Genomic DNA, 19,621 nt, shown 5'->3' with positions numbered 1-19,621 from the left:
TGGTTTGTTTAACCTTTGAAGCAAGATTTAAATGCATATGCATATTTGCCTTTCAGTGAAGATTTAAATGCATATGCATATTTGCCTTTAGTTATTTAACTTGTAGACAAGTTACAGGACAGTTCTGGAACTCTATTTCTTACCTATAAACATAGGGTGATAACTTACTTCTCAGGGCATCGTGAGGGTTAAATGAATATTTAATGCTGTGCTTAACTATGTCAACCATGTATTAGTAAACTTAGTAAGTATTTAAAAAAAAAACAGTAGAACAGGTGGCAGGTGGCCCTAACGGGCAAAGAACCTGTTATATCCAAAATAAAAGGAAGCTCAAAGCTGGAGTTATTTCCTCTTCTCTCTCCAGGGGTAAGTATCTTTATGCTTCTCATAGGCTCCCCCTTGCCTGGAACTGTGTGTAAATGAGAAACAGATACTAACTTAGTTCATCTTTCACATACATAGAGAAAGGTTTGCAATGTCTTCTTTCTAATGATTCCCTCTGTTCTCTGCTCTTCCACTCTCACCCTTCTACTTTTAAAACAAACAAAAAAACAACTTTTAATGAAGTATTGTACAACCAGTCTAAACACCAGCATTCTTACCAGTGTATGTGTTAGCCTCAAAGTCAAGTAGCTACTTCAGCACCAGTTTTGTTTGGGGAAGAGCACATGAACAAAGATGTACTTTGTCTTTGTATCCTTGCATTCTGGGTATGAATAATTTAGAAAAGTACTTGCATTGTTATAAGTGTGTATAAATAGCACCAAGGCTTGCTTATGCTTTGTTCTATTTTCTTCCAAACTAAAAGTTTGGGAAGTGTTCTAGTTTGCTGGCTGCTGGAATGTGATATACCAGAAACAGAATGGCTTTTAAAAAGGGGAATTTAATAAGTTGCTGGTTTACAGTTCTAAGGCTGAGAATATGTCCCAGTTAAAGCAAGTCCATAGAAATGTTCAATCTAAGGCATCCAGGGAAAGATACCTAGGTTTAAGAACACCGATGACATTTAGGGTTTCTCTCTCAGCTGGAAGGGCACGTGGCAAAGTCTGCCAGCTTTCTCTTCCAGCTTCTTGTTTCATGAAGCTCCCTGGGAGACGTTTTCCTTCTCCATCTCCAAGGGTCACTGGCTGGTGGTCTCTCTGCTTCGAGGTCCTGCAGCGTTCTGTCATCCTTCTCTGCTCTCCCAGAATCTCCAAAGGTCGCTGGCTGGTGGACTCCGTGCTTCATGGTGCTCCGGTGTTCTCTGCTCTCTCAGAATCTCATTACTTTCTCTCTTGTGTTCTCCAGCTTTTTCCAAAGTGCTTCTTCTTTTGAAAACCAATCAAGACCCACCTGGAATGGGTGGAGACATCTAATCAAGTTTAATACCCACACTTGATTAAGTCACGTCTCCACGGGGGATAAGCTAATTAAACTTTCCAACATACAGTACTGAATAGGGATTAGAAGAAAGCGTTGTTCCCACAAGGTTGATTAGGATTAAAATGTGGGTTTTCTAGGGTACATAAACCTTTTTAAACCAGCACAGGAAACAATGTAAGAACTTTGGTTCTATAGCAAAAGAAAAAGGGCCAGGAAACAGCTTCATTTTTGACAGTTTGCTTATAGTTTTTCTATAATCTTTGCTGCTGCTGAAAGAAAAACTAATTTGCAGACTTCCTGTTTGATAGTGTCTTCTTCAATTTGATGACCAGGAAATTAGTATTTGTCTCTATTCTCCTCCATAACCTTTAGGAATGTTCATTGCTTCTTAATCAAACTTGCAGAGATAAAAAAGAATATATCAAGATACACTGCAGAATCAGGGGCCAAGATGACAGCTTAGCAAGGTGTGGGATTTAGTTTGTCCTCCAGACCAGCTAATAGATAGCCAGGAACAGTACAGAACAACTGATGGGGCCACATCAGTGACCAGACACACAACATACCCCAGACTGGACCAACTAGACTGGCTGTGAGCCTACCCAGAACCGTGAGTTCCCCAAGCCACCATGGCCAGTGCCCCTCCCCTACAGGCTGCTTCCCAGAGGGGAAAGGAAAGAGAGTTCACCAGCAGCAGGGGCTGAGCACAACCAAACTCCAATTGTGGAATTAATTAACAAATTCTAACTACTAAAAATAGGCAGCCAGCTCAGCTGAACCTTGAGTGAAAGCGGAGGTCACTGGATTTTGTCCCGGTACAGAGAGGGCAGGGCTGATGGAAAAAGAAAATAAAAAACAAAACAGACGTTCTTTTGGATTTGAAAAGGTCTGGGCCCTGAAGGAAAGGAGGGGGCACATAGGACCTGGAGATACACTGAGCAGCATACCAACTTAAGCTTTTGATTGGCAGACCTGAGGAACGGGGGTCCTGCTCTGAAAAGGATTTCATTTTGGTGGCTGTGTTTCTACGGCTTGACTGCTCCTTGGATGCAGCTGCAAGTCTTCTCGGATTCCAATTCTCCAGGCATAGGCAGAGTTAAGCTTGTTTGAGAGTTTGTCTGGAGCCTGTGCCTGCCCTAGGAGAGAGGTGGGGCACATCCCAGGTGGAATCCCTCCCTCAAGGAGTTCAGACCCCAGGGTCTGGAAAAGTGAAGCAATTAAAACCAGACTACAACCTCTCCTCTGTCTCCACCACACACCCAGCAGTCTGCTGAAGTTAAAGGTACCACATCACCTTATGCTGGTGGGACCTACAGGCAGATAAGTGCTACATACTGGGCAGGATAGAAAAACAGAGATCCCAGAGGCTTCATAGGAAAGCCTTTCAATCTGCTGGGTCTCACCGTCAGGGAAAACTGACGCAGGTGACTCTTTCCTCCTGAGAGGAGGCCAGTTTGGTCTGGGAAAATCTGGCTGGGGTCTATAGTACCTAAGTAGATGCTCTTAAGGGTGGGGAGGGCCGGGGGTGTAGGCCGGGGGTGTAGGTACAGGCAGTGCAAGAAACAAGAAAACAAGAATTGAAAAATTCTGATCTGTTAAACAAAACCTAAGCTAGAGTCCCAGAATAAGTTGAACTGAATGTCAAAGAACAGATAGACAACAAAGTCATCCAGCAAGAAAATCCTAGGTAAAAAAACTGAAAACAATCTCTAGAATAAGCTAATTAAAGTAATTAAATACCAAGATGCCAGCAAAAAATAATGAATCATACTAGGAAAATTGAAGGTAGTATGGCCCAGTCAAAGGAACAAACCAACAATTCAAATAAGATACAGGAATTGAAACAATTAATTCAAAATGTTTGAACAGACATGGAAAACCTCATGAAAAATCAAATCAGTAAGTTGAGGGAGATTATAAAGAAGGAAAGGAATGAACAAAAAGAAGAAATTGAAAGTCTAAAGAAACAAATCACAAAACTTACGGGAATGAAAGGCACAGTAGAAGAGATGAAAAAAACAATGGAAACCCACAATGTCAGATTTCAAGAGGCAGAAATAGGATTAGAACTATAGTATGGGACATCTGAAATCTGACAAGCAAAAGAAAATATAGGGAAAAGAATGTAAAAATATGAGCAGTGACTCAGGGAATTGAATGACAGCATGAAATGCATGAATATACATGTTGTGGGTATCCCAGAAGAAGAAGAGAAGGGAAAAGGAGGAGAAAGACTAATGGAGGAAATTATCACTGAAAATTTCCCAACTCTTATGGAAGACTTAAAATTACAGATCCAGGAAGTGCACCATATCCCAAACAGAATAGATCCAAATAGACGTACTCCAAGACACTAATCAGAATGTCAGAGGTCAAAGAGAAAGAGAGAATCTTGAAAGCAGCAAGAGAAAAGCAATCCATCACATACAAGGGAAGCCCAATAAGACCATGCGTAGATTTCTCAGCAGAAACCATGGAGGCAAGAATACAGTGGGATGATATATTTAAATTACTAAAAGAGAAAAACTGCCAACCAAGAATTCTGTATCCAGCAAAATTGTCCTTCAAAAATGAGGGAGAAATTAAAACATTTTCAGAAAGAAAAATCACTGAGAGAATTTGTGACCAAGAGACCAGCTCTGCAAGAAATAAAAGGGAGCACTAGAGACAGATACGAAAAGACAGGAGAGAGAGGTGTGGAGAAAAGTGTAGAAATGAAGACTATCAGTAAAGGTAAAAAGAAGGAAACCATGACACATAAAATCCAAAAGGGGAAATGGTAGAAGAAAGTACTGCCCTTACAGTAATAACACTAAATGTTAATGGATTAAACTCCTCAATCAAAAGACATAGACTGGCAGAATGGATTAAAGAACAGGACCCATCTATATGCTGTCTACAGGAAACGCATCTTAGACCCAAGGATAAACATAGGTTGAAAGTGAAAGGTTGGGAAAAGATAGCAAACAACAATGAGAAAAGAGCAGGAGTAGCTATACTAACATCCAACAAATTAGACTTCAAATGTAAAACAGTTAAAAGAGACAAAGAAGGACACTATGTATTAATAAAAGGAACAATTCAACAAGAAGATATAGCAATCATAAATATTTCTGCACTGAGCCAGAATGCTCCAAAATATGTGAGGCAAACACTGAAAAGAGAAATAGACACATCTACCATAATAGTTGGAGACTTCAGTTCCCCACTTTCATCAATGGGCAGAACATCAAGACAGAGGATCAATAAAGAAACAGAGAATTTGAATAATAAAGTAAATGAGCTAGACTTAACAGACATTTATAGAACATTGCACCCCACAACACAGGATACACCTTTTTCCCAAGTGCTCATGGATCATTCTCAAAGATAGATCATATTCTGGATCACAAAGCCAGTCTCAATAAATTTAAAAAGACTGAAATCATACAAAACACTTTCTCAGATCATAAAGGAATGAAATTGGAAATCAATAATAGGCAGAGTGCCAGAAAATTCACAAATATATGGAGGCTCAACAACACATTCTTAAACAACCAGTGGGCCAAGGAAAAAATTACAAGAGAAATCAGTAAATATCTCGAGGCAAATGAAAATGAAAGCACAACATATCAAAATTTATGGGATGCAGCAAAGGCAGTGCTAAGAGGGAAATTTATTTCCCTAAATGCCTATATCAAAAAAGAAGAAAGGGCAAAAATTCAGAAATTAACTGTCCACTTGGAAGAACTGGAGAAAAAATAGCAAACTAACCCCAAAGCAAGCAAAAGGAAAGAAATAACAAAGATTAGAGCAGAAATAAATGAAGTTGAGAACATGAAAACAATTGAGAAAATCAACAAAACCAGAAGTTGGTTCTAGGAGAAAATCAGTAAGATTGATGGACTCTTAGCGAGGTTGACAAAAAGAAGAAGAGAGAAGATGCAAATAAATAAAATCAGAAATGGAGGAAGAGACATAACCATTGACCCCACAGAAATAAAGAAAGTAATGAGAGGATACTATGAACAAGTTTATGCTAATAAATTCAACAATGTAGATGAAATGACGACTTCCTATAAAGGAATGAACAACCAACATTGACTTGAGAAGAAATGGACGGCCTCAACAAACCAATCACAAATAAATTGAATCAGTCATTGAGAAGCTCCTCAAAAAGAAAAGTCCAGGGCCAGATGGTTTTACTTGTGAATTCTACCAGACATTCCAGAAAGAATTCGTACCAATCCTACTCAAACTTTTCAAAAAAATTGAAGAGGAGGGAAAACTACCTAAATCATTATACAAAGCCAACATCACCCTCATACAAAAGCCAGACAAAGATATTACAAAACACGAAAACCACAGACCACTCTCTCTTAAGAATATAGATGCAAAAATCCTCAACAAAATTCTTGCAAATCGAATCCAGCAGCATATTAAAAGAATTATACATCATGACCAAGTAGGATTCATCCCAGATATGCAAGGATGGTTCAACATTAGAAAATCAATTAATATAATAAAGCATATCAACAAATCAAAGCAGAAAAACCACATGATCATCTCGATTGATGCAGGAAAGGCATTTGACAAAATTCATCATCCTTTCCTGTTGAAAACACTTCGAAGGATAGGAGTAGAAGGGAACTTCTTCAACATGATAAAGGGAATATATGAAAACCCCACAGCTAACATCATCCTCAATGGGGTAAAACTGAAAACTTTCCCCCTAAGATCAGGAATAAGACAAAGATGTCCACTATCACCACTGTTATTCAACATTCTGTTGAAAGTTCTAGCCAGAGCAATTAGACATGAAAAAGAAATACAAGGCATCAAAATTGGAAAGGAAGAAGTAAAACTATCACGGTTTGCAGATGATATGATACTATATTTCAAAAACCCAAAAAAATCCACAGCAAAACTACTAGAACTAATAAATGAGTACAGCAAAGTGGCAGGTTACAAGAGCAACACTCAAAAATCTGTAGTGTTTCTATACACTAGTAATGAACAATCTGAGGGGGAAATCATGAAAAAAATTCCATTTACAATTGCAACCAAAAGAGTAAAATATTTAGGAATAAATTTAACTAAAGAGACAAAAGACCTGTACAGAGAAAACTACAAGAAATTGTTAAAAGAAATCACAGAAGACCTAAATAGATGGAAGGGCATACCATGTTCATGGATTGGAAGACTGAATATAGTTAAGATGTTAGTTCTACCTAAATTGATTTTTTAATCAATTCTACCTAAATTGATTTTTTAATTAATTCATTGAATCAATTGGTATTGACTCAATGCAATACCAATTAAAATCCCCAAAACTTACTTTTCAGAAATAGAAAAACCAATAACCAAATTCGTCTGGAAGGGCAGGGTGCCCCAAACAGCTAAAAGAATCCTGAGAAAGAAAAATGTAGTCAGAGGTCTCACGCTACCTGACTTTAAGGGGTATTATGAAGCTACAGTGGTCAAAACAGCATGGTACTAGCATAAAGATAGATATACTGACCAATGGAATTGAATAGAGTGTTCAGATAGAGACCCTCTCATCTCTGGACAACTGATCTTTGATAAGGCAGTCAAGCCAACTCACTTGGGACAGAACAGTCTCTTCAATAAATGGTGCCTAAAAAACTGGATATCCACATACGAAATAATGAAAGAGGATCCATATCTCACACCCTATGCAAAAATTAACTCAAAATGGATCAAAGACCTAAACATTAGATCTAAGACCATAAAATTGTTAGAAGAAAATGTAGGGAAATATCTTATAAACCTTATAATAGGAGGTGGTTTCCTAGACCTTACACCCAAAGCACAAGCATCAAAGAAAGAAAGAAAGAAATGGGAACTCCTCAAAATTAAGCACTTTTGTGCATCAAAGAACTATTCTTTTGAGTAGATACTGAGAGTTTTTTCCCTCACTTTCCGAAATTTTGTCATTCTTCTTTTCACTTTAGGGGAGGAATATATAGTGGGAGGAAAAGAACTACCAGTGGCATTCCCTTTGTTTCCCTCTGACTTTTTGAGGCAGAGCCTGTGTTAATTTTATTTGCAAAACTGTTTAAACTTTTCAGCTCAGAATTATAGAAGCTATTGTGGTTAACATCTGCTCCTTCTCTGCATTAAGCCTTGCAGCAGGTATTGGGGAAAAGTCTGCTAGGGTGACAGATCTTTGGGGCTACGCAATTCATACTTCATAGAAGTAACTTCCCACTTCAAAGGAACATCCCTTTAAAAGAGCATTCCTGGAGGTTTCCTCTTCTGAGATGCTCTGGAGGGCTATTCCCTGTTAACGGCATGGTGCCGTGATGCTTGCAGACTGTGTAGGGACTGTGTGGAGAGGGAGTGTCCCAACCAGGGTAATCCCTACTTGGAGAATGGATCTTTTTTGCTGAACTTTACAGGCTATGCAGTATGCAGCAAACAAGATTTTATGCTGAACACAAATCCTTGAAAAGTGGAAGTTGGAGAAAACAGTTACCTCAGATCATTTGTGTAGGAGTTGTCATCGTGTAGCCAGGCATGATATACATTCAGCATTGGGGATGAATTTTAGGAGTATACCATGCTGTGTCTGTTACTTGGCAAAGCTGAAGATCCTTTCAGCATTCTCCTTGCAGACCTGACCCCCTCTTCTTCTAAGGATCCTTCTGCAGTTCTTTTGTAACTGTGCCTGGGTGGTTTACAATACCAGCGAACTTGATGGCTAATCTCAGTTTACAGTGAAAATTCTTTGCATTTTTTATCTATTATTTGAAAGAAAAAGTAATTTAGGGGATTGCTGCTCTCTAGGCTGAGCTCTCTTCTGCTAATGTTCCTAGTTCATGTTAGAGCAACCAGAATAAAGCATCTTTATTAGCTGTTTTGTAGCTTACAAAAAATCACTAGCATGGGAACATATTTAGCACCCAAATCTTGGTTTCTAATGCCATTTTAGTGAAAGGAAACCAGGACTTCTTAGAGAAATGGCAGATTCTAGGCGGGCTTGAGCAGGAATGATAGAAGATGAGCCTGGAGCATCTTGTAGTATTACAAAGTAACACAAACAGAACAGAAAACAGCAAAAAATCACTATAATAAGGATGTGTCACAGGGATATAGGAGTCAACTGAAAGAACTCCCAATGGTCAAACTTGGGACAATTTGAGGAATAGAATAAAGTAGTATTGGATTATAGCCCAAAGTATAAAATAAATATCCATGAGTCCATACTGATACAAATAAATGAATGAATGAATAAATAGGGAGAATGGACCAATATCCCGTGCAGAAGAATTCCAATAATTGATACAGATACTCAGCTCCCAACGAGATGGGCCATAACTCCCCATTCCTTAAGTGTGTGGGTTGCACACAGTGATTTCCTTCCTAAGAGTAACAGTAGGGAAAGAAGGGAAACGAGTGATTTCACAGTGGAGAAAACTGACGACGTACTACCTCAGCCAGGTGATTTGGTCAGCAGCATCAGTAGGCCATGTTGATAGTGTGTACCCTTGATGTGATGTGGTGTGACTGGAATGGCACTCTCCTCTGATATTCCTCCTTAAAACCCAGAATCCCCGTCTAATCATTAGAAAAACCTCAGGGAAATTTCATTTGAGGGGCATTCCACAAAATACCTGACCAGTACTCCTCAAAACTCTCCAGGCCATTAAAAACAAGGAAAGTCTGAGAAACTGTCACAGCCAAGAAGAGCTTGAGACATGACTACTAAATGTAATCTGGGATCCTGGCAAAAGGGCATTAGGGACAAACTAAGGAAATCTGAATAAAGTATGGATGTTAATTAATAAAAATGAATAAATAGGATGGTTTCAACTGCTCGAAATGGATTTTAGAATATTTTACCTTGCATAATTGAGAAAACCCTGGCTTGGGGTCATAAACCCTGGCATTTAGTCCTTGCTGCCATTAGGATTTAAGTGTTCCATTTCTATAAAACTGAGCTTATAAAAATTGATATTTTATTTCCCCCACAGACTTGTTAGGAGATCCAAATGAATTAATGAATGTAAAATGCTTTAGAAATAAAGTTCTACGTTCTGAGAAATGGCTTCAGTTAGTTCTTCTCATTCTGAGACCAAAATTTAAAGGGTCAGATATTAGAAAGATATTAGGTTTTTTCCTCTTCATAGCTTGCTAAGGGACTTGGAAATTCTAGACGAAGGCCTGGCTTTATGAGGAAAAAAGAAAGTGAATGACGTGTTAATTATTGTTACCAGGGAAAAACTTAGTTATACAACAGCAATACTAATTAATATTAGCAAACTAGTAGTACTAAGGTCTATTGAGTGCTTGCTGTGTGCCATGGCTTGCTTTTCTTACTCATTTAATTCTCGTTAGCAACTCCATGAAGTAGTTACTATAGTTACCTCAGTTTTAGAGCAAAGGACACTGAGGCCCGAAGAAGTTAAGTAACTCTGTAAGCCCCCCCGCTGGGGCAGTGACTCCCCCTCGGGAACCGTGTTGGGGTCTGGGGAAGTGGGAAGGCACTGAGCACATCACTGTCAGTACCTGGGTGGATGTAGGCCGGACAGACCAGGCTTTCTCATTCAGAAAAGTTGTCAGCTGCTTCTTAGGAATCAGTTGTTTTATTCCTGGAAAACATTTTCCATTCTGCTGCAAATCTATACTGACCTGATGAGGAAATAATTTGGTGAAATGAATCTAGAAAGCCGAGAAGATGCTTCATAACTTTAAATAGCAGTACTAAGCCCATTTTAGTCTCTGAGTTGTCCCTTCTTTGAATCTGTGAATGCTGCCAACTTACTCGTTTGGAGCTCAGGAGTATGATTTCACATTCCCCCACCCACCTGCTGAGGTGCTCACGCATTGCAGAATGAATAATTGTTGTCTGTTGCTTTGGACTGCATACTAGAAAATTATAAAATGTTAAGATCCTATTGTATTTCATTATCATTAAACCAAAATTGTGCTGTGAAAAAAAGTGTTCCTGGGTTGTGCTGAATTGTGTAGTATGTGTTTCTCCTAGTTGAAAACCCTTATTGAATATAACCATACAAGAGAAAGTGAGTGAATGGGAGTGGAAGGCGGAGGAGGGCTCCAGGCCAATAGAAAGCTGGCTCAGTATGGGAGGTCTGGGGCTCTGAGGGCGCGGGGGGGGGGGGGGGGGGTTGGTGGGGGCAGGGCATAAGAACAGCTTCACTGTGTGGGTGTGGGTGGGTGGGTGGGTGGGTGAGGAAGGGGCCAGTGCCTTACCTGGTTTTGTCCAGGAAGAGGATTAGCCAATCATTTTAATGTGAGTGGTTTTAAATGGTTACAAACATTCTAAAATAAATTAAACTGAAAGCTGGATACTCAAGTTTACTTGGCCATTGAAGTGCTGGTTAAACAGATTAAAGGTGGTATCTGTAGTGGGCCAGCTCTGCCTGCCCACTCCCTTTGAAAGAGTCATGTTTCAGAAAAGGAGCAGGCCGACTTGGGGTCTTTGCCCTATTACACAGTTACTAAATTAATTCCTGACATGTCTGAGGAGTTCAGGGTCTTTGAGAAGGTACTCATTTTACTATAATTTGGTGTCAGTTCTCTTGGCCAGTTCTAAGTCACATGATATCAGTGACATTTAATCTTAAATACCTGGTCATCTGATTGGTATTGCTTTTTGAAAAGTTTTTTAGATCAATTTTCTAGATTCAGATCTTTTTATAATGTGATTTTCCATTGCTTTGGTCTGCTAAAACGTTCGGGATTTTTCAAATGAATTTTTGATGTCCTCAGTGTACCTTTATATTTCTATTTAAATGGGATTCTTATTCCTGGATTTTCATAGGATAGTGAAATTCTCTTACATCAGTCTAACCCTAACCTTCAGTGGAAAGCTCCAGGGCTCATTGTACATAGGGAAAGATGAGTGCTCTTCCTGCCTCTACCGAAACTAGAGGTGTCCTGGTGACGCACTCTCCGTGTCCAAGCCCGGCACCGCACAGTGGGGGACTGCCCCTACCCTACGCTCTGTGTTACTCCCGGCAGCCCTGCGAGGCAGCTGCTGTCAAGTCAGAGGACAAAGGCAGGAGGAGTGAGTGCTGCAGCCTGGATTCCATTCCACAGGGCCTCCTGCCCTCAGCATTTGGATGGACTCTAATCATTTGATTCCCATGCCTCTTCTAAATTGTTGGGAGGGAGAAAGTTTCAGAAGAGATATTCCACTTTCCATTTGGAGATGAGCTGTGTGAATTACGCTGCATGGTTCCTGGCTCACTGAGCTTCCTGACCAGGTGTGGTGTGGACTTACTCGGGCCCTGGCCCTGGCGCTGGCGTTTTCAGCTGTTCATTTCCTGAACTGACCAGCAGCAGCTTCCACCCTCCCAGAGCGCTCTTTCAGGGAAGATCGTGATTGTTGAATTAAATGATTTGATTTTAGGTGGGAGATTAAAGCAGGCAGGCTCTGATCTGTATACCAATGGCAACCCTTTTCCAAGGGTGTGGTAACCACCAGCAGAAAACTGAGAACCACCGATTTTAATTAAAGACCTGAGACACGAAGCAGGTACTTCTTACTGGCAAAGTCGTGACTGCGCATGCGGTGCCGGCTGGACGCAGAGCCACGGAAAGCGCACTGGGCACCTGGCCAGGTTCACGGCCCTCTCTGCCCCCATCGTTTTTATGTTCTGTCCCTTTTCTGCCTCATAGGTGTTACTTAAATTTCACATAGCCACATCTTGGGGAACGTAGGCAGAGTCCCCAGGGCTCACTTTCTGCCTCTCTGTCCTGAGCTAATCTTCGTGTCCTGCCTTCCAGATCGACGCCAATGGTGTGCAATTGTCATCCTCTTTGCAGTCCTGCTGGTCGTGCTGATCCTCTTCCTTGTGCTGTGATGGTGAAGCCCGGGGGCAATTTCTCCTGCGTATGAACCTGAAAAGAGAAGGAGAAGCAAGCACGTGCCATGCTGCCATCTACTCGCTCACATTCCTCTCCTGAAAACATGCCGCTGCACTGACTCTTCTCCTTGTAACCCCACAATTGAGACAGCTCGTCCCTCCCAGCACAGGGAGGGCCCGTGGGAAGAGGAACTGGAGGGCTTGTGCACTCCTGGCTCTGGCTGGACAGTGGAAGCCCCCAGCTGCCTGTTTTGCTTTGCCCCCCTGGACCTTGTTCCCCTGTGGAAGGGATTCTGAGGAATCCAGAAAAATCAGCCTGCTCGGCTGGTGTTTTGTCTTGCTCATTCCATCCATCTGTGGCAGCTCTTTTTTCCTGCTCACACCCTTCCCACTGCTTAGTGCTGTGCCACTGTCCTATCAAAAAGGAATCTATCATGGATGCAGGGTTCTGGGTATGTTTCATTTCCCATTGCTGTAGCATTTCTTAGTCCCTGATTGTTGATTTTTAATGGGATTTAGAAAGCTCAGAAGCAGTTTATGACAAAAAAAAAAAAGCAATGATTTGTTTTTCAAGGGTAAGGACTAGAATAAAATTGCTTTTCTAGGCACATAGGGAAAAGCACTGGGCTTTGGGGGTGCTAACAACTGTGCCTTTAATTGACGAAGGAAAGAGCCGCATGGCACTGAGTTTGCACAGCACTGGAGAGGGTTGAGGTTCCTGGAGGTCAGAGCCAGAGGCCGGCTGGTTCCACTTTGCTGTCTCAGGGCTTCCTCCCCAGAGGTGCAACGTGCAGTTTTAGAACAACCCTTAAATATGTCAGTAAACAGCTCAGCAGCACCCTTGAATGAATTAGGATACTAGACTGTCCTTATTGACAGTTACTTCATTCCTGTGGCCCTCTGCATTGTTGCGAGGGTATTGAGGGGATTAGGAGTGGTTCATGCATTTATTACATTTACTCAGCAACTATAATGACAAAAGGCTCGCTCTGGGCAAGGTTCTTTATCCTGTGAGTAATGGTGAGAATGGGTAGGTGGACTTGGTTCTCTTTTTCCCTAAGATGACAGCTCGATTTTATCATTCATTCGAATAACTGAGCCAACCCAAATTTAAATAAAAGATGCTTTAATTAAATTTAAATAGCTGAAACTGTTGAGACACTACAAGCTTCTGATTACTTTTTAATTGCCTCAAATGTGCACATGTATATAGGATATTTTTATAACTTCCCTAATGAACTGATGAAGAACCTAGTAGCAGTTGAACCCAGAGCCATAGCCTGCTGGTGGAGGCTGCAAGTCTTTTCCCACCATGTTCCTTTGTACTTGAAAAGGACAGCAGCATCTGGATAAAGATCTGTCTTTGACTTCTTCCCTTTTTTTTGTGCAACCCTCAGCACACAGCTTTTTTTCCCTTTTCCTTTTTTGTTTTTCTTATTTGTATTTCTCAGTTTTTTTTGCTTTTTTTGTTTTACTTTTTTTGTAATTTGCAATGGTGTGCTTTCCCAGCTAACTTTTGAATTGCACTTTTTAATAAATACTTGCAACAATTTTTTTAAAACAATATCTTTTCTTGTTTAGGGTCATGGTAGGTAAGGAAATCACTGCCTGTTGATGAAGCTAAAAGCAAATTTGTAAATCTAAAGGGATGGTTGACATCCATGTTTACACTCAACTCCATTTGATCTATAAGTTTTGTTTTTTTTTTTCAAATTAGCAAAAAAAAAAGTGATTATTACAAAGGGCTTCTGATGTAGGGTACTTGATTATTTATGTTTTATAAAGTTTTAAGACTTATTCATGTTGTCTTCCATAAGTTTGGAGCAGGTATGGTCCTTATATTTGCATTTAAAAATGAGAAGTCTTGTTAAAAATAAATGTGGACCTGTTTCTGTACTGTAATCTATACTCTCCCCATTACAAGAAGTAGCCAGTGTCTTCAAGAATGATATGACTACCCTGTGTAACAGCCATGCTGTTTTCCTGCCCTTACAGAACGTGTACATGGGACCTGCTCAGAGCACGCCTGGTTACTAATGAGTAAGTTAGTTCGGGGACCCAGTTTTATGGCCCCAAAAGCTTGATTGGATATACTTAGAATCAACGTGTTGACCTTGCTTATTTAAGGTGTTTCCTAAAGGTTGTGGCTATTGTAGACCAGACTCAAGCTGAAGCTGAATTGGAAATGATTGAAAAAGAGAAAGATTACTCTAGAACATGGGCACTGCATGGTATTCTCCCTGTAGGGTCACTGTGCTCTCCTGCCTTAAGGAGCTGTTCTTTGATAGTCAGCCTCTTGATGTACTCATCAGGACCAGCCCTTCCCTATCTGTGATTTCTCAGCCAAGCCAATTCAGTCCTGGTATACAGTGACTGAGCTGTCACTACAGCAGAACTAGTGTTGATTTGAAGGCCCTCCCCGCAGATGCCACACCAAGGCCTTCAGAGGGGGCCTGGGTTTCCTTTTAAGGACAAATATTTTCTCAACAATGATGTTAACGGTCTCAGGCTTTGGAAGGAACCTTCTCCTTCGCCCTGTGGTATAGAGTAGGAGAGGCAGCACACAGTAGCGCTGCCCGTAGCACATTCTGTGGCAGGGGTTAGTTTTCCCTTCAGCCTTTTGCACCTGGTCTCATATTCATCAGTTTTAAAGAACTGGCTGAATGTGATGGCTCACAGGGAAAGGGCTCACTTTGTGTTTACTGGACGAGCATTTTACTTGTCAGCTGACCTGGGGGCTGTGATGGAGAGTGAACGTGAAGAGAGTTTGCCAGAGTGTGACTGGGGAAGTAATACCTTTTGTCATAGTCCTGATTTTTCGGTCTTGTCTTTGTGTAGGCTGTGAGAAGTCACAATGCAGTGCCCTGTACTGTGTGGCAATTTGGAAGTTGCAATGTGTGTGTTACATGGAGCTTCCACAATTTCAGAATTCATGCCAGAGCTGAAGCAGGAGAAACTTGGTGACTTGCCCATTATTCTCTGCTTTTAGCCAGAGTTAAACAGACTGATGGGTCTGGTAGCCAACGACTTGGCAACTTCCACTCCTTCTCACCTCGTGAGATTAAGGGCTGTGAAAAGAAATCTAGTCTATCCACAGAAATCTGTCTCTGTTAAGTGTTTTACCTTCTGTAATTAAAGGTGGTGGAGCCAAGATTTTTCTTTTGGTAATTTCCTGGCTATAAAGTAAGACCAGAGGGACATCTATTCCATGTTACCCTTTAGAGAATTCATAGCATTTGAAGATCTAAGAATGGAATGACAAATATGAGTTGCTTTTCACCTCTGTAGACTTTGGACTGTCTGGTGTCACCTTATATGACAGGATGAATTTGCAAATGAAACAAAATTTGGGCTGTCTAGAAAATTAACATTCTAAAATTTGGAATCCACTACCTCTAATTCTCCCTTCTTGTCTTCCTTTCCCTGGCATTTCTTTTCCTTCCCTGGGAAAAAAATGTCCCTTGCACATGATAAGTGATGAGAAGGTGAAACCAGAGGATCTCAGAATCCGTAGCCTACTGCATCTCTGCACCGGCCTGCGTGAAATCAGCCGAAGATAGAACCCGTTGAAAGGCCGGTGGGGGGCCCAGCGCTTTCGCGTCTGATTCCCGGGAAGGTTGGGCACCTGGGTGGCCCCAGAAAATGCGGGGGTCTGACTTTAATGTCCAGCAGCCCTTATCTAACCCCCAGTCTTCAAGAAAGATGCTTAAAATTATGAGGTCTTGTCGTAAGGCCCTCACGGGTCTGTTGCATGTGAACGCAGGTTCCGCGCCCGCTGGGAAGGCGAGCTGCTGGCCAAGCACCGGGGAACCCGGGAGCGGGTGAGGAGCGCAGCGCCCCCAGGCCTAAGAAGCGCCGCGGCTCCGCAACCCCGGGGCGGGGGCTGCGGGGTGGGACTCCACGATGGCGGACTTCGATGGTTACCATCCATAGACTTAGCAGAACTTAGGTTCCTTTTGCTCAGTTCTCTTGTTTTGGAGATGAAGCGATCTCAGCACACCCCGTCACTGCATTCCGTACCGCAGGCTGCAGGACCGGCAGCACTGCGCTCGGGCTGAAGGCACGGAAGGCTGACCTTTAGGGTAGGCTGCAAGTAGTTGCCTGCTCACCTCTCACCCCCAGCAATTTGATATTTTTTGTCCTTTGGACAAACTCCGAAAGTTATAGTGGCTCCTTGGACAGGTTGCTGCGCTCTCTATACATTTGGGAGCTCTTTATTCTACACCAGTCTCTTTACTAATACAGATATTTGGGGGGAGGAAAAGAAAGAAAACTTGGTTTCCCTCTGACATGAGCTGGCATGTTGGTGCTATTTTCCTCTTGCTGTGACCTCTGCCCACAAGTGCCCTTCCCGGGGCTGTGTGGCTAGTAACCGCTTAGGGTGTACCTGCTCTGCCTCCCTGCTGCTGGCGTTCACACAGGCATTTCAGGTCCAACTGCTGCCAGGCCTTGTGAGAAAATATGTTTTATAAGATTATGAGTTATGGGACCTGAAAGCACTTGGTTATTGCGGGGGGGGGGGGGGGGCAGGTGTTGAAAGTGAGACCACTTAGCACTCTGCTCCAGCCATGCTGTCCGCCAGCCCTGGGTGAACCGAGCTCAGGGCTCTTTCCTGCTCTGTAAAAAGTAGATTTTAGCTGAGACCCTGCTTCTGAATGGCAGGTGCAACTCCACAGTCTGCTTCTGTTCTGGGGGAGGCAGGCCTCTTATTCCTCAGGAAATAGAATATCTGGTGCCCTATCATCTGTTTGGGGTGAGGAGAGGACAGCCAGGTGTCCCACGAATACATTTTTGAAACCCCCTTTAAGTGTCACATGATGACTTCCTAACTCACCTGAACTGGGCTCACCTTTCAAGAAACGGACTTCAGTGTCCAGGAAAGGGCCAAAGAAACCAAGCCGTAAATAATTATGGATTCAGTTTTCATAAATGAAAATATGCTTTTACTAGGTAGGGTTCACTTAAAATCGGAAATTAGTGTAATTCAGGAATGCATTTAAAATATGGCAAAACTCAGTAGGAATAAACCATGGTATTTATTCCCCCCAAGGATAAAATGAGCAATAGCATTGTTAATTTTAAAAAAAGAGAAGGTACAAACTGAAAAAGTAAGATCAAAGGATTAGGATTTTGTAAATGCCTGGGCGATTTGCAGACGGTGCTTCCTCCGTGAGAAAGGACAGAGGCCCAGCGCCAGAAGTTTAGAGTCCTGGGCAGCAGGTAGACTTCTGTTTCCTCTGTACAAGTATGGTTGTGGGACCACTGAGGACTGGTTTGAAATGTGAATTCTCAAGCCACTTTATCGGAAACTCTGGGGATGGGGCCTCCAATCTGTTTTAAGCCTCCAGGGAAACTGATGCTTAAGTTTGAGAACCCTGTTACAGCGCCATGGAATTTAGGCTATAATAACACATCCCTATGAAATAAAACATCATCCGTGGCTTGATTGTAATCCTGTCATTAAACAAAATTTGATAAACACTATGAACCCGAAAACTTTTTAAAAACACTTCTGTAAAAAAAAAAATCACCCAGCCATCCCTAAAAGTGATATTTTTACACCCCGAAGTCTTTTCAGTAATGTTTCTTACTTCTGCTCTTGAAACCATGTTAAAATTGTATAAAGAATACTGTTCAGTATTAAAGAGAAATGGAGAGACCACAATCTTTGTCCTGAGGTTTTTATCCATTTTTGGTTTTAGTTCTCTTTATAATTAAACCCGACTCCCTCCTATCACATGTTAATAAACAGACATTTGCAAATGGCTGCGGTGGGAAAAGTTTGTGGCTACTGGAAGATCTGAAATAGAAACTGTGCTTTTCTGGTCAAGTGAGTTATAGGAATGCTTAAATTCCCAAATACCCATATTATGTCTTCAAATTATTGCATGTCCCAGGGAGTTTTCTTTGGGACAAGGACTCTGGGGGGTGCTGCCCTTCATTTCCCCCTTCCTGTGGTGCGTGCAGGCAACACTACTGGCCAGCTGACTCAGCGGCTGAAAGAGCGTGCCCTAAATCCTGTATGGGATCGGGTGATGTGGCTGCTTCAGCTCCTAAGGCAGGAGTCTTGGTTCCATTTGCCAGCACCAGCTTCCCTAGTAATAACTGAGTACCTTCTACATGCCAGGCCCTGTTCTAAGCACTCACTTGGTGCTAAAAAATGGCTCGAGGAGACTGAGGCAGAGAAGTCACTTGCCAGGGTCACCAAACTAGTGGTGGCAAGTAAGGACTGCACCCCTGGTGCCTAGCACAGAAATCGGCGCGGCAGTGCTTCCTAAGTCCTCAGTTTGAGTTCTCCCAAACCTTGTAATAACTAGAAGGGGGGAAGTGAAATAACATTAACTCCTCCAGCATTGTTAAAGGACTGAGTGTGCATTTTGAGTTAGGCGCAGTATTTGAAGAGGCAGAACTTTAGGAAGAGAACATAGTTATATGTATCCCCCTAATAAAAGCAGATCCCCTTCCCCGGCCCCAGGAGAAATGTGAACTGTGTGGCTTTGACAAAGGGAGAAAGCCCATCTCCAAGGCTGCCGGGCTCCCCACAGTCAGTCACTCAGTGCCTTTGATTACACTCCTGGCTCTGCTGGGCAGCAAGAGTAATTTGCTGTCATTCAAAAGGTTCCCACTGGCCACAATTCTTACATACAACTCATGTTGGAACTGTTAAAAGGCAAAGCCTGAGGCAAAAAATCAAAAAGGGAAAACCCTTCCCTGGTGTCAAAATGGTTCACTGTCCAAGAGGACAAATATCAAACCAGTGAACCGTGTCCTTGGCACCTCTGAAGCGTTCGTGGTCTGGAAACGGGAACCCTCCTTCCAAGGCAGCAGGTTGTATAATTAACAATTGCTCTTGTTAGATGCAGGTGCAGGCAAAGCCTGACCACAAACCTCACCACCAACGCCTCTCAGAGAGGAGTGATGGTCTCCAAAAGCCACCTTGGATGTGTACCTCCAAACCCCACCGCTGACCTCTTTGAAATGGAATTTCCTGGCTCACTCCCACCTCCTCCCTCACACACACCACTCAATGCTCTCTGTCCCCAGGAAAGCTCACATTAAGATTGGCTGGCCCTTGGGGAGGGCTCATCAACTCTCTTCCAAGAGCAAGTTTCTCAACTATTGTTTTCTAAATAATAGCTAATGCTTCTGGTCAACATTTGAGAATTTCTGATGTGCTGGGCAGGTCTGTGGCCAAGGACACAGTGGGAAGCAAAACTGTTTACACTGAATTCTCACAACTCAGTGAAGGAAGGTTCTTGAGGCCCATTTTACACATCACAAAGATGAGCATGAAGCAATGGAGAAATCTGCCCAAGAATACAGCTGGTAAGTAGTAAACTCAGAGTTGGAGCCCAGGACTAAGCGCACTGTAATGAGGCTTCCTTCAAAGGGAGAAAGACACCATTCTGATTTCAGTGGTGGCA

At 42.2% G+C, this 19,621-nt stretch overlaps 1 protein-coding gene across 2 annotated transcripts in view; it reads left to right on the top strand.

Annotated features, from left to right (window-relative positions):
• STX6 (syntaxin 6) overlaps positions 1 to 18,143 on the top strand; it is a 76,062-nt gene extending 57,919 nt beyond the window's left edge. The window contains exon 9 of one of the 2 annotated variants that reach the window (XM_077157167.1): positions 12,118 to 18,143. In XM_077157167.1, coding sequence (XP_077013282.1) covers positions 12,118 to 12,194 — 77 coding nt within the window. In that variant the 3' untranslated portion in view covers positions 12,195 to 18,143. The remainder of the gene's footprint in view (positions 1 to 12,117) is intronic. The other variant, XM_077157168.1, reaches the window with a different exon arrangement.
• The last annotated feature ends 1,478 nt before the right edge of the window (positions 18,144 to 19,621 follow it).

Source organism: Tamandua tetradactyla, chromosome 4, assembly GCF_023851605.1.
Source record: "Tamandua tetradactyla isolate mTamTet1 chromosome 4, mTamTet1.pri, whole genome shotgun sequence".
Classification (NCBI taxonomy): domain Eukaryota; kingdom Metazoa; phylum Chordata; class Mammalia; order Pilosa; family Myrmecophagidae; genus Tamandua; species Tamandua tetradactyla.
The sequence above is the reverse complement of the archived record's forward strand: the minus strand, read 5'-3'. Positions and strand labels throughout refer to the sequence as shown.